The 12,228-nt window shown below is 37.2% G+C and overlaps 1 protein-coding gene across 2 annotated transcripts in view; it reads left to right on the top strand.

Moving 5' to 3' along the window:
- LOC149089011 (uncharacterized) overlaps positions 1-12,228 on the top strand; it is a 478,375-nt gene that overhangs the window by 348,420 nt on the left and 117,727 nt on the right. For both annotated transcript variants that reach the window (XM_089251364.1, XM_089251369.1), the window contains one exon: positions 11,145-11,325. In XM_089251364.1, coding sequence (XP_089107490.1) covers positions 11,145-11,325 — 181 coding nt within the window. The remainder of the gene's footprint in view (positions 1-11,144; positions 11,326-12,228) is intronic.

Genomic DNA, 12,228 nt, shown 5'->3' with positions numbered 1-12,228 from the left:
GTTCGATATTCCACTCCAAGAGCTAATTATTAAATTGATTTGAGAACTTTTTAGAACAGAAACACCAATGGGGTATACGAAAACTACCTATATTGAATATACACGTTTTTTTTCAAAAAAATTACAACCCAGAAATTTACGAAAGCAGTTCCCGAAACGCTCAAGCTAGAAAGCCCAAATTAAGGGTACGGTTTTTTATTTGCATTTTCATTTTCTAAGAGGTTCTTCTTGAGCATATCGGCCGCAAAAAAATTTGTACATCGAATACGTCTTTAAATTTCAAATTACTTTTTCCTCTTTGTTACAAAAAATTTGAACTCCCCGGAAGTTGTTTCAAAAAATTAGAACATCTTACTTAAAAAATATTGTTACATGAATATTTTCATTCAAATTTACATCAACTTGTTCGAATGAGCGTATTATGTTTCCCTAGTTATGTGTCTATGAACCTAGAATAGTTCAATCTTCACATTACGGTAGAAAAACGAGACATTTATGCAAACGCAAAATCGGTCTGTTTATTTGCTTGGACAGTATGAGAAAATTGGAACTGATATCACGAATGCATTGTATTGTGGCCATCTTTCGCTTTGACCATAGATTTTATGCATCAAGACACATTTAGTTTATGTCTCCAACATTTATAAGATCATCATCAGGTACTATCATCAGATATCACGAATTCAACGAAGTATCGAGATATTTGATCGGCATTCCGAATCCTTGATGCGATCTGCGTTTTCCATCTTCAAACAGTCTTCAGCGACTGGAACCAAAAATAGAGACCAATAAATTAGACTTCTCTGGATGGAGGTGTACATTACGCTCTATACCTTTTGATTCCAGAAGTTGAATATTTGTATGGAGAGGTTTTTACTATGACCAAGAAGCTGAATCGATGCTGCAGAAATTCACGCAGGAAAAATCTTGATGACTAATGAAATCTTCATCTCCATACAAGTCTCTTCTCGAATCAAAAGGAAGAAGAGGAGAATATAAATTTAAAAAAAAAGGAAATCTGGAGAACATATTGTACACCTCCATCCAGAGAAGTCTTCCAATCCATTGGTCTCTATTTTTTGGTTCCAGCAATTGAAGACTTTGTTTGAAGATAGAAAACGCAGATCGTATCAAGAATTCGGCAATGTCAGTCAAACATCATCTATACTCCGTTGATTTCGTGTACTTGATGCTGATCTTATTAAGAGATTGTGGAGTCGAGCTAATAAAAAAAACGATTGATCCATTGGAAACAAGCTGCTATCGGCTCTACAATAACGAAGATAGGAAACATGGCTCAGGTCCGATCCAGATCTGTGTCGGAGACATAAACTAAATGTGTCTCGATGCATAAAATCCTAGATGGCCACAGCATAATGTATGCGAACGATATCAGCACGCGTTTTCCCATACAGTCAAGCAAATACGCGTAATTTTGCGTTTGCAGAATTCTCCCGTTTTTTCTACCCGCAATGCGAAGATTAAACTGTTCTAGTTTCACATACATAACCACGAATGACAAAAAGCACTTAATCGATCAAGTTGTAAATTCCATGAAAATATTCGTGTAGTAATATTTTTTAAGTAAGATGTTCTAATTTTTTGAAACACCTTTCGGGGAGTTCAAATTTTATAAATAAAAGAGGAAAAAAAACACTTTTTCACTTTAGAGACGCATTCAATTTACTTCATGCAAATTTCTTGCCCCCGATATGCTCAAGAAGAACCTCTTAGACGATGAAAATGCGAATTATAGAATCGTACCTTTAATATGGGCTTTCCAGCTTTACTACCATAATTTCATGAACTGTTCCCGTAAATTTCTGGTGTGTTCTAATTTTTTGAAAAGGACGTGTATGTATAACGTCATCCCCCTTTAAAACTTATTTATTTTCGTTTGAAATATTTTATCTTATAGAATCTTCTTTCATTCTGAAAAAGAATCAAGAAATTTGATCCTTTGAATCCGGAGAAAGGAATCGGTAGATGAAACAATATCTTTTCTTATTATTTTTATTTTCGATATACTATTATTATTTTGACCGAATAAAAAAATAGGAAATAGAATGAGATCTAGATCTCGCTGCGAAAGAGAAAAAAAATCTTGGAAAAATCTATTTCCTTTAGGCCAAATCTTGAAGAGTTAATTTAAGAAACGGCCAAAACTATTTCCAAAAAAAACCTACTTTTTTCATTTTTCTCTCTAAATCGGCTTCGGGCAAAAAATAAAGGAGAAAAAGAGTGAAAATGAAGCTGGAGATGAAAACCGTCAAACTCGTAGAAATTAAAAGAAATGAGGAAAATGAGAAGAAAGTCTGTGATTTCCAACATTTATTGATGTTATAGAGGTTCCTCCATATCTTATTACGGGGAGGGGGTCTTCAAACTTTTTTTTTTCAACCTCAAATCTTGGTTCCAACAAGAAAATGAAAAGTTTCGTGACAAGCAAAAAGTTTCAATTTTTTTCTTTCACATGTCTTCATTTAAAGGAGACTTGTGTGTTATTTGCGCCAAGAAACTCGTGTGTGTGTGTGTGGCCCGAGGCTCCATTTGTATTCGGAACCTTCTCCAACTTTTGATAGATGAAAAAAGAAGAAAAAAAAATTTTTCTGCTTCCGTTTTAATCTCTGCATTGAAAAATAAAAATTTTCTGAGTTAAACGAAAATAAAGAGTTAATAGAACTCTGATGAGCCAGCGCTAATATATGATAACACCCAAAAAATGTATTTCTTCGAAGTATATATCAAAATAATACTAATAAATAAAATTTTTTCTCTGTCTCTCTATTCCGAATTACGTTTTTTATTTTGTCTGCCCTGATCCTCAAAAGAAAATATGCATGAAAAAGTATTAATTCAAATATTTTTTTATTCGTTGCGATGATCTTTGTAACCAAACAAAAGAATATTATGATGAAAAAAAAGAAGAAGAAAAATGGTAGAAATGCAATATCTAATCCAACCTAGTCCTCCTCTCTCTTATTTGATTATTATTGTCGGGTATAAAGATAACTTCGACAACCAAAATTTGATTCGGTTTTAGAATCTTTTTTTCTTTCGTTCATGGAACGTAGAAACTTTTTGATGTTGAGAAAGTCTTCAGTGATTTGATAGTACTTGTGAATGCTGTTGAGAAACCGTTCTTTACATACTCTAATGTGTATGTCGCTTATCAACCCCGGAAGTCCCTACACACCCTGTTCCCCAGTTCACTAACCATAGAATCCTTGATAATTACACTACTCTCACTAGTTCCCTTTACCATATAACCACCACTCACTTCCTCCCTAAAGTGTCGTTGTTCGTATAGATTACTTCTTCGTCAAAAGGTGGCTCCGTTATTCCTGGGGTCTCCAAAACCCTAACTCTCTCCCGTAATGCTTCGACCTTGAGCTCCAACCTAGTCCTCTGTAAACACTCCTCACATTAAAAGCTATCAGCTACTATCTGCGTATGGAACAGGGAAATCTTCCATCTCAACCCCTACACAACACTGATCAAGGTTGAGGCATACTAATAATAATGCTACATCTAGATACGAAACAATATAACTATACTAAAAAAACGAAGAATGGGAAACGTATATATATAAAAAATACAACACACCCCTTAAAAGTATTAAGATACGAAATACAATTTATACTCATTAGTACTACCTAATTATCTTATTTACTAACACTAAAACAATTAGACCCAAAGCAAAATAACAAAAATTACTGAGAATATCCGGGGGTAAGTTCTAGACTGTTTGTCAACACTAACGCTCAAAAAATCCACGAAAAGTGTATCAAAGAAGTGGGGAAAATAGCCGAAAAACAGAGAACGAGATATCCCCTTCTATACGAGCACGTGGGCAAACAATGTGACTATCAATTAAGAACTAACGGAACTAAAGAATTAAGAACTAAACGGAAACTAACCTATCAAATAAAAACTTGTACAATAAGAATGGAATGAAAGCGAGAGAAAAAAAAAAGAAATCGATAGAAAACATGCATCTAAAATTAAAAAGTAGAGAGTAATAACACTTATCTCGCGAATCCAAAGATGGCTGTCCTAAAACTCCTGTGGCGAAATCAAACAAAGACAGTAATGAACACAAAATCTAAAAAAATAAAGATTGGAAGTCTTTAAAAATGATGTTAGCTCAGAAACTCAATATTACTTCTCACTGTTTGTTCCTCACCATGAGTTTTGTGCACATGTAAAAATATGATGAATTTGTACGAAAACTTTGTGAGCTGCATGGAGTCCCATTAACACATTTCGAAAAGAAACGAAACAAAATTCTAAAACTAAATAATAAAGTTTTTAAAGTAGTATATATATATAATCCGAATCATTGGGGAGAATATGTCCAGCTCACCTGTACATCTGCACTTAGAGAATATGGTTATTTTCATAAAATGTTTTGTAACATGTGTTTCAATAGGAATACCCATTCGCGTTTCAGGCAAAACTTACCAAAATAAGATATCCAACCAGCTGATTAAAAAGTGGCAATTTGCACATTCGTGCTTCTGGCATGTGTGGGACGACAGGATACATACACATGGTAGTAGCTGAGTTGAGTAAAGACTTTTTTTTTTTTAATATTTTTATTTAAGTCACGGAACATGAAAATAAATTTCAAATTTGTACGTATATATTTTGGAAAACCTTTCACGTCTCCCCTTTCTTCATTCGCGTGACTCCCTAGCTGGTCGCGACCCATACTTTGGGAACCAGTGATGTGAGGTATTGAATCAAAAAAATTTAAATAAATATACGCTTCAGTGATGTACATCATATTTTACACGTTACTCCGGACTTTTCACCACGAACTGTATATAAGGTTGAAACACCCCGAAATTGCGCACATCCCAATATGAATTTAGATTTGGATGAAATAAACCGTAGAATTATGTTCCGTATGCCGTACAGAATCAAAAAAACTTTGACAAGTTTGATTTCCGCTAAGACAAATGAATTCAAGAAACTTCTTCGATCAGGTCAAATTTCGAATATATTTTTTCCCCATTGATCAAAGTTATCTTCAAACATAGACATCAAAAGTTCTTTCGAGCGTTTCATGACAGAAAATAATCGAAATTTAACTTGTATCTTCCCAAGACGCTCCATTTGTTATGAGTGACGAAGAATAAAATAAAAGCTTTTACGTTATAAAGAGAGTGGAAAAGCTCTGTTATCAAATGTTTGACATTTCAAGGTATAAGTGTAACTGAAAATAAATCATTCGTCACTTCTCTAAACGAAAACTTTTCCTAAAGGAAATAAATAAAATAAATGTCAGATCGAGGGACACAAAGAATTTCGTATACATTTGCTTTTTTCCTGTCCGACGGACAAAACTGCGAATCATTTTCTATTCATATCCAAGTCGGAAAATTCCGCTCGATACTTCATTTTTTGCCTTGTTCTCCCGATTGTACATGTACATGTATGTATGCACGGGTCTAGATAGATATCCAACTCTTCAAAGTCTAAGATAGTACGAGTGGAAAAATAGGAATATTTTCCCCTTTTTTTTTTCCTGAAACCCTTGAGATTTCGTGAATCCTGTAGCTGCTGCTGCTGCTGCTTTCCACATGGATAACTGAGGAATATTCGTCGCTTCAAAGAATGAGAGCGAATTTCTACCGCTTCTTCCAATTCGATGAAGAAGATAACAAGAGCCTTTTCTTGTCTCCGCTTCTTACTTCACACTCGTTTTCGAGGAGAAAAGAACTTTCCGGAATAAATTTTTTCTTATGCAGTTAAATATTTCATATCCGCTTGTTATTTGTATTTCACATGACGAATAAGTTCGTCTTCAAATACAGTTGTCTCTCTCGCTTCCTGCGTTCCGGCGCAGTCTTTTAATATTTGCCGACGCCTGTTTTTGACAGAAATGCGTCATTTTGAAATTATTGTTACCTCACGGTACGAAACTGCATTTTGAGAAACATTTGGCGTTAGAAAATTCTTTTAAACCCCGGTGTTCTTTTCAACCTCTTTCAAGTTGAGGACCGTCAAACATAAGTGTAACTATCGCCGACCGAGGAGGATGTCACTCTCAGTTATCTATCCACAAGTAGATTTTCAACAGCTGGCTGATGCGAAGATGAATTCATTAAAGAAAGAAAAAATTGGACAAGTTGCAATCCGGTGGCAGTGTCAGCAATTGTGAGTTTTGGCCGTTTGAGTTAGGTTTGACCATCCACGTACAGTCCCGTTCAGCACACATGAGCTCTAAGGAAAGATTGAGATTCGTTACCTTTGTAATCTAGAACCCACACCTGACAAGTGAGAGGACGCGTGTTCTGGTAATGGTATCGCAAACCACGTTTAGTCGGTGAAAATCGCAAAAATACTTTTGAAGGGTGACATCCATTGGGACAAAAAAAGGCCAATAATAAGTATAAAAACATTTATTTCACAGCATGATTACAACACAGCCTGTTGTGTACAAAATACAGTACAATAATAAGTACAAAAACCATCTACTTGATAGCATGATTACAATATATCAACCTGTGCAACGTAGTTCAATGTCAGAAGGTTTAGGAAGAGAAATGATTACAGGAGTTGTTGACACCACAGGATGTGTTGTATAATCATGCCGTCAAATAAATGTTTTTCCTACTTATTATTCGCCTTTTTGTCCCTTCACAAAACGGTGGACATCACACCATTCATAAGTATTTTTGTGGTTTTCACCGACTAAACGTGGTTTGCGGTACCATGTTCTATGGCAACTTTTGTTCCTCTTGATGCCTAATCACCCCTTTGAGTTTGTTCCCACGTCATGGCAACGCCCTTGTATGCTGTATATCGGTGCGAATTTCTTACACCATGTTATCGGAAATTTTTTACATGTTATCCGCAGAATTTCACCAACTAATTTTTAGTGTGCTAAATATGTTATACATTATAATGTTATTATAATGTATACATTAAATATGTGTAGTTGAACGTATTATTAATGGGCAATAGAATAAGTTTTAAATGTACATTTTTTTTTATTTCTTCTTGGTGACAATAGTGCTTCCAGGTTACCAATAATCTGCTACTGTGAGAAAAACGGAGGAAAGTTAGTCCTCTGCTGCCATCTATCAAAGTACACTCATGTCCGTAAATTGAGGATAATGCCAGCTCCGGCAAATAAAGGTTCAGAAAAAAAACAAACGTTACTTATTCATAAAGCCCATTTATTCAACAAAAGATAAAGAACAAAAACGATGGTGTATGTATGATACCATTCATAAAAACTACGATTTTTGCTCCCTGGAGCAATTGTAAAAAATATTCCCTTTACAAAAACTTACTATTACATGGTTGGTATGATGGTTAATACATTGTATGTCTCCCATGCGATGAAATACAGTCCGTACAACGCCTAGGCATGGCGAGTATCAAATTATCGATCAGATCTTGGGGAAGATCAGTCCACTCAGCAAGCAATGCTCTCCGAAGTTCCGGTACACATGTAGGAGGTGGTTGGCGGGCTGCAACTCGTCAGCCAAGCATGTCTCACACATGCTCTATCGGATTGAAGTCAGGTGAGAATGCTGGCCATTCCATACGGGTTATATCCTCAGATTCAAGGCATTCGTTTACGATGTTTGCTCGGTGAGGACGGGCGTTGTCATCCATAAACACAAATTCTTCCATGGCACCCCTAAACAAACGTACATGTTGTTCAGAATGATGTCCCGATAAATTTGAGCTTTCATGGTTCCGGTTTGAACATGCAGATCTGTTCTGGAACCCAGTATAATTCCACCCCAAACGAGCAATGCTGCACCACCGTAACGGTGTCGTTCAATGATGTTGTCTTGGTGGTAACGGGTACCTGGCGTTCTCCATATGACAGTCCGACGTGAATCAGACTGCAAGCTAAACCTGGACTCGTCGGAAAACATTACACAAACCCACTGTGACGATGTCCACATTGCATGTTCTCTACTCCAGGCTAATCGCTGCTGACAGTGAGTTGCCGTGAGCGGAACACATCTGACAGGCCTGCGAGCATATAGACCAATATCTCCCAAACGTCTGTACACGGTTTGCCTTGAAACTGTGGTACACGTGGCTGCAGATAGCTGACAAGACAGGTCGGATGCTGTGCTCCGTCTGCTTCTTTTGGCAGTTACTGCCAAATACCGGTCTTTATTCGGCGTTGTAACTCGGGGGCGACCTGTACTGTAACGTCTACTGACATTTCCGTTATCTTGGAATCGTTGCCAAAGTCTAGAGATCACACTTTGGGCAATTCCAAGATATATTAACCATTATGCAAAATAAAAGTGAAATATATATATATATATGTGTGTGTGTGTGTGTGTTCAGCACACGATTATTTTTTTCGTGTTTTAATTGAAAAGTTATTTATTAATCGCGGAAGTATATGGCTCTCTCCGTTCAATATTTATACATTCAGAACAAAGATTTCAGTTCTGCGGTCTTAACGAAAGACTTCGCATATACCACATTCTCAAATCAAAATCTCACCATTTAACGGATATAAATACTACCATACCTTTTAATAAATTCTACGCCAGTTAATGTGATCACATCGGGACTCGGCTTTTCTGATAACTATATCCGAAAAAGTCCTAGTTGTAAGTGCGAAGACCATATGTCCCATTTGATTGGACGGAAAAACTCCGATTTCCTTTTCCACATCACAGATTTCAAAATGTTAAGTCTAGCATTTTTTCAATTGTTCTATTACAGCATTTTTTCACTTTTGAGCCAAAACCCCTTTTTTAATTTAAAAAAATTGTAAGGAGTTGGAATGGAACTGCATTATGTGTATTACGAACCACGATACTTTTTATAATGCACGGTACGTTTCATAGATTTCCTCGTAAACGACGTCAGCAGGCCGAAGAATAATGAATGCGGTCAGTTTAAAGAAACTGACTATGAACTGAAGAAAGGGACTTTTTTTCGCCTTTGCGCACACTTTGACTATAGGAAAGTCTTTGCAAAAGCAGAGCTACACATACATGGATCATGGCTGCTATTACGGGCCGACTAGGTCATTATGAACCCGAGTGTGGGAATGCTTGTCAATAAGGGGAGCCTTCTGACCTTCCCACATAGTCATGCAAGTGGATAATGGTAACTTGTGAGGGGAAAAATTAATCTGGTCCAACCTTCGATTTTTATATCAACCTCAATATACAGGGTGTCCTGTAAGTGCTAATGCGGACTTTATTTCGTCAACCGTTTGTCGTGGAGGTACGGTTTCAATTTAAAAAATTCTCAAAATGTGCTCAAAACTTACCCTGTGCCAGTTTTTGAACGTGAAAATACAGTGTGACGTGAAATAAAACATCTAAATTTTAATACGCTCTCCCTCCTGTCCTCTAACTTTTAGATAGAAAGTTTTTGCCCTGTCTCTCCTGCGTCCAACAAAAAAAGTCGATGTTTCTAAATCCAATATTCGCTGAGATATTTGAATTCAAAAATCAGCGAAAAGTTGGGAAAGGAGTTATTTCCCAACTTTTCTCCGATTTTGGAATTAAAATATCTCAGTGAATATTGCAGTTAAAAACATCAGATTTTTTTTATCGGGCTCAAAAGAGAGGGCAATTTTCTAATTTTAGAACAAGGGGACCGCATAAAAATTTAGATTTTTCTTATATTGTGACACATTGTATTCTCACTCAGAAAATTTTTTTGAACACCTTTTCAACATTTTTTAAACTATAATCATACCTCTACGACAGACAGTTGATGAGATAAAGGCGGCATTAGCACTTACAGGACACCCTGTATACAAAAAGAAAAAATATAAAAGAGAAAAAAATGCAAAAACAAAAATAAACTGCAGTCCTGATAACAAAAATCGCATTTTTCGCCACATAATAATATTGACCCACCTCGTACATCGCGAAAATGATAACAATACCCGAATGATAACATTATCTGTGATTCTTATAATCGACTGTAGTACAAAGATATATTTGATATCATATCTCCGCTAAATCAAAATAAAGTCCTATTTCTAAGAATTTCATTTTTGTTCTTTGTGATGATGTTTTTCTTTTGCCCGGGGAGCATTTTTGAATAATTGAATGTTTTCGTCCCTCCTCAAGCGAATCGTAAATTTGCCTCGGCTTAAGTTTTAATCAGGTTTTCTTCCATTTATCAGCTTTTTTGCTGTTCATCGGTCTGCGTAATTCGTCATTTGAGACAAATTCGGGATAAATTGCGCGCGCAAATCTCTCCGCAGGCTTTAAATTAAATCCGTCTCCACCCTCTTTTATTCATTCGTCTTTAGAAGAAATGTTTGTTTTACCAAAGAAGAGCCCGTGGCCCTTTTTTCCCCCGTTATTATTATTTATTATTACTATAACCGCGAAGAACAGAGAGAGAAAAAAAAGGGGGCCCCCGATAGCATCTTGTTTGGTCGAGGGACCGGCAACGAGCTATTTCCCAAAGGCTTAAGAAGATAATTAATTTAATTAAAACCTAAAATTTTAATTATCCACCGACGACGACGAAGAAGGATGAGCGAAATATGTTTTTGCCTCTTCTCTTTTTCTTGTTATTACTTCGTTGTTTGTAGTTTTGTTCTTTTTTTTTGTGGAGAAAATTTTTCAAGACTTTAAAGCGTTTTAACGCCTTGAGGCAAATGACGAATAAATTAACGCTGATTAACAAACGCTGCGAACAAAAATTAAAACAAATATGATGGAAGTGGGGAAAAAATATGGATTTTTTGATACATGTATGTCTTCCCAACCTTTGTTATCGGGAAATTTTAGTCCGGAGTTTTATAATTCGGAAGTGCAAATGAGAGCCAATCCTACATTTGGCTGGCCACAGTGAGCAGCAGACCCCGCAATAATAGGTCACAATGAGAATAATTTCCCACTTAATTTGTCTCTTCTGGTTTGGAGGATAGGTGGCAACATGTACTCAACACATATTATGCACGACGACATACACACACACGCACATACACTAGAATCTCGGCAATCCGAGGTAAACAGGACCAAGACCACCTAGGTTTAATGAAAACTCGGGGTATCCGAAAAGTAATACAAAACGGCTTTTCTGAGTGCGCGTCTGGGAGTAAGGGTTTTTACCTGTTTCGTCCTTGATTCATTACTAATCCGTTGATCGACAATCTCGTTTGTTTATTTCAGAGCTGCTCAGAGGTTGAACTTATCATCCAAGAGAAGGCGCAGGCAGCACCATCACCTCGTGGATGTGGAGCCCCCTCCGTTCCGAACGAATTTCAACGAAGTGCTTCGGGTCTCGGCCCCACCGGTGCCACCATCGCTGCTCAGATCCGTCGGCAGGAAGGAGAGTATAGCCATTGGAAAAGTAAGAATTCAATCACTCTTTGTCTAACACAGGCATCTTCAATTTGTTGCTGGCGGGCACCACGGCACCTCGAAGCACCAACAGTGCTCGATGCACGTGTCTGATTTGGTGCTCGCGAGCACTTGCTTAGTGCCCCCAATAAAACAACCTCTACAAATTGCATTCAAAAATTAAAATTATGCTGATTTCAGGCATACGTATGTCAAACTAGCCGTTAGGGTGCTCTTCTTTTTGATGATGGGTATAGGCGGTGCTCGTGACGCGAAAAAGATTGAAGACCTCTGGTCTAACCCACCATCACTTCGGGTCGAAAATGTTTTGCAATAAAGTAGTTGAGTGGTGTTCGACTTCATCTGTCCAAAGTATTCTTTCATCTCGTCATTCCTAGTGAATACAATCAACTTCGTTTTATGTGATCACATCGGAACTCGGGGTTTTTGATATTGGAAACTATATCTGAAGAAAGTCCCAGTTGCAAGTACGATGGCCATACGTGATAAATGGTGTCGCACCACACCATTCGGAATGACATTTTTCCCGCTTGTCACGAAACCTAGGTGTATTTAACCTCCAAAGAAGACTGCCCCAAATGTAGGCGAAACGTGAGGAAGAAAATGCCTTAGAGACCATGGTGTAACAGCCCGGAAACCTATTGAAAATCGGCAATAAAATCCTCAGACAATACTTTACCGACTCTGCTTGTCTTTCCCGTTCGAGTAGTTCATTGTTTATCCCTTTGAAAGGTAGACATTTTTCCAAAAATCCATAGAAAGCCATGTAAATAGGTGGAGCACCATCTGTCCCACCGCCCATCAAAGGGTTATGAAAGTTTTTTAGTGGTACTGTTGTTAGAAATCAGATGACTAACAGCGACGTCGGAGCCGGGGATTGCTGTAGGTGCTC

This window comes from Pholcus phalangioides, unplaced genomic scaffold, assembly GCF_987345545.1.
Source record: "Pholcus phalangioides strain wild (caught in Gottingen) unplaced genomic scaffold, Ppha-v1.0 ptg000003l_1, whole genome shotgun sequence".
NCBI classification, from domain to species: Eukaryota; Metazoa; Arthropoda; class Arachnida; order Araneae; family Pholcidae; genus Pholcus; species Pholcus phalangioides.
The sequence above is the reverse complement of the archived record's forward strand: the minus strand, read 5'-3'. Positions and strand labels throughout refer to the sequence as shown.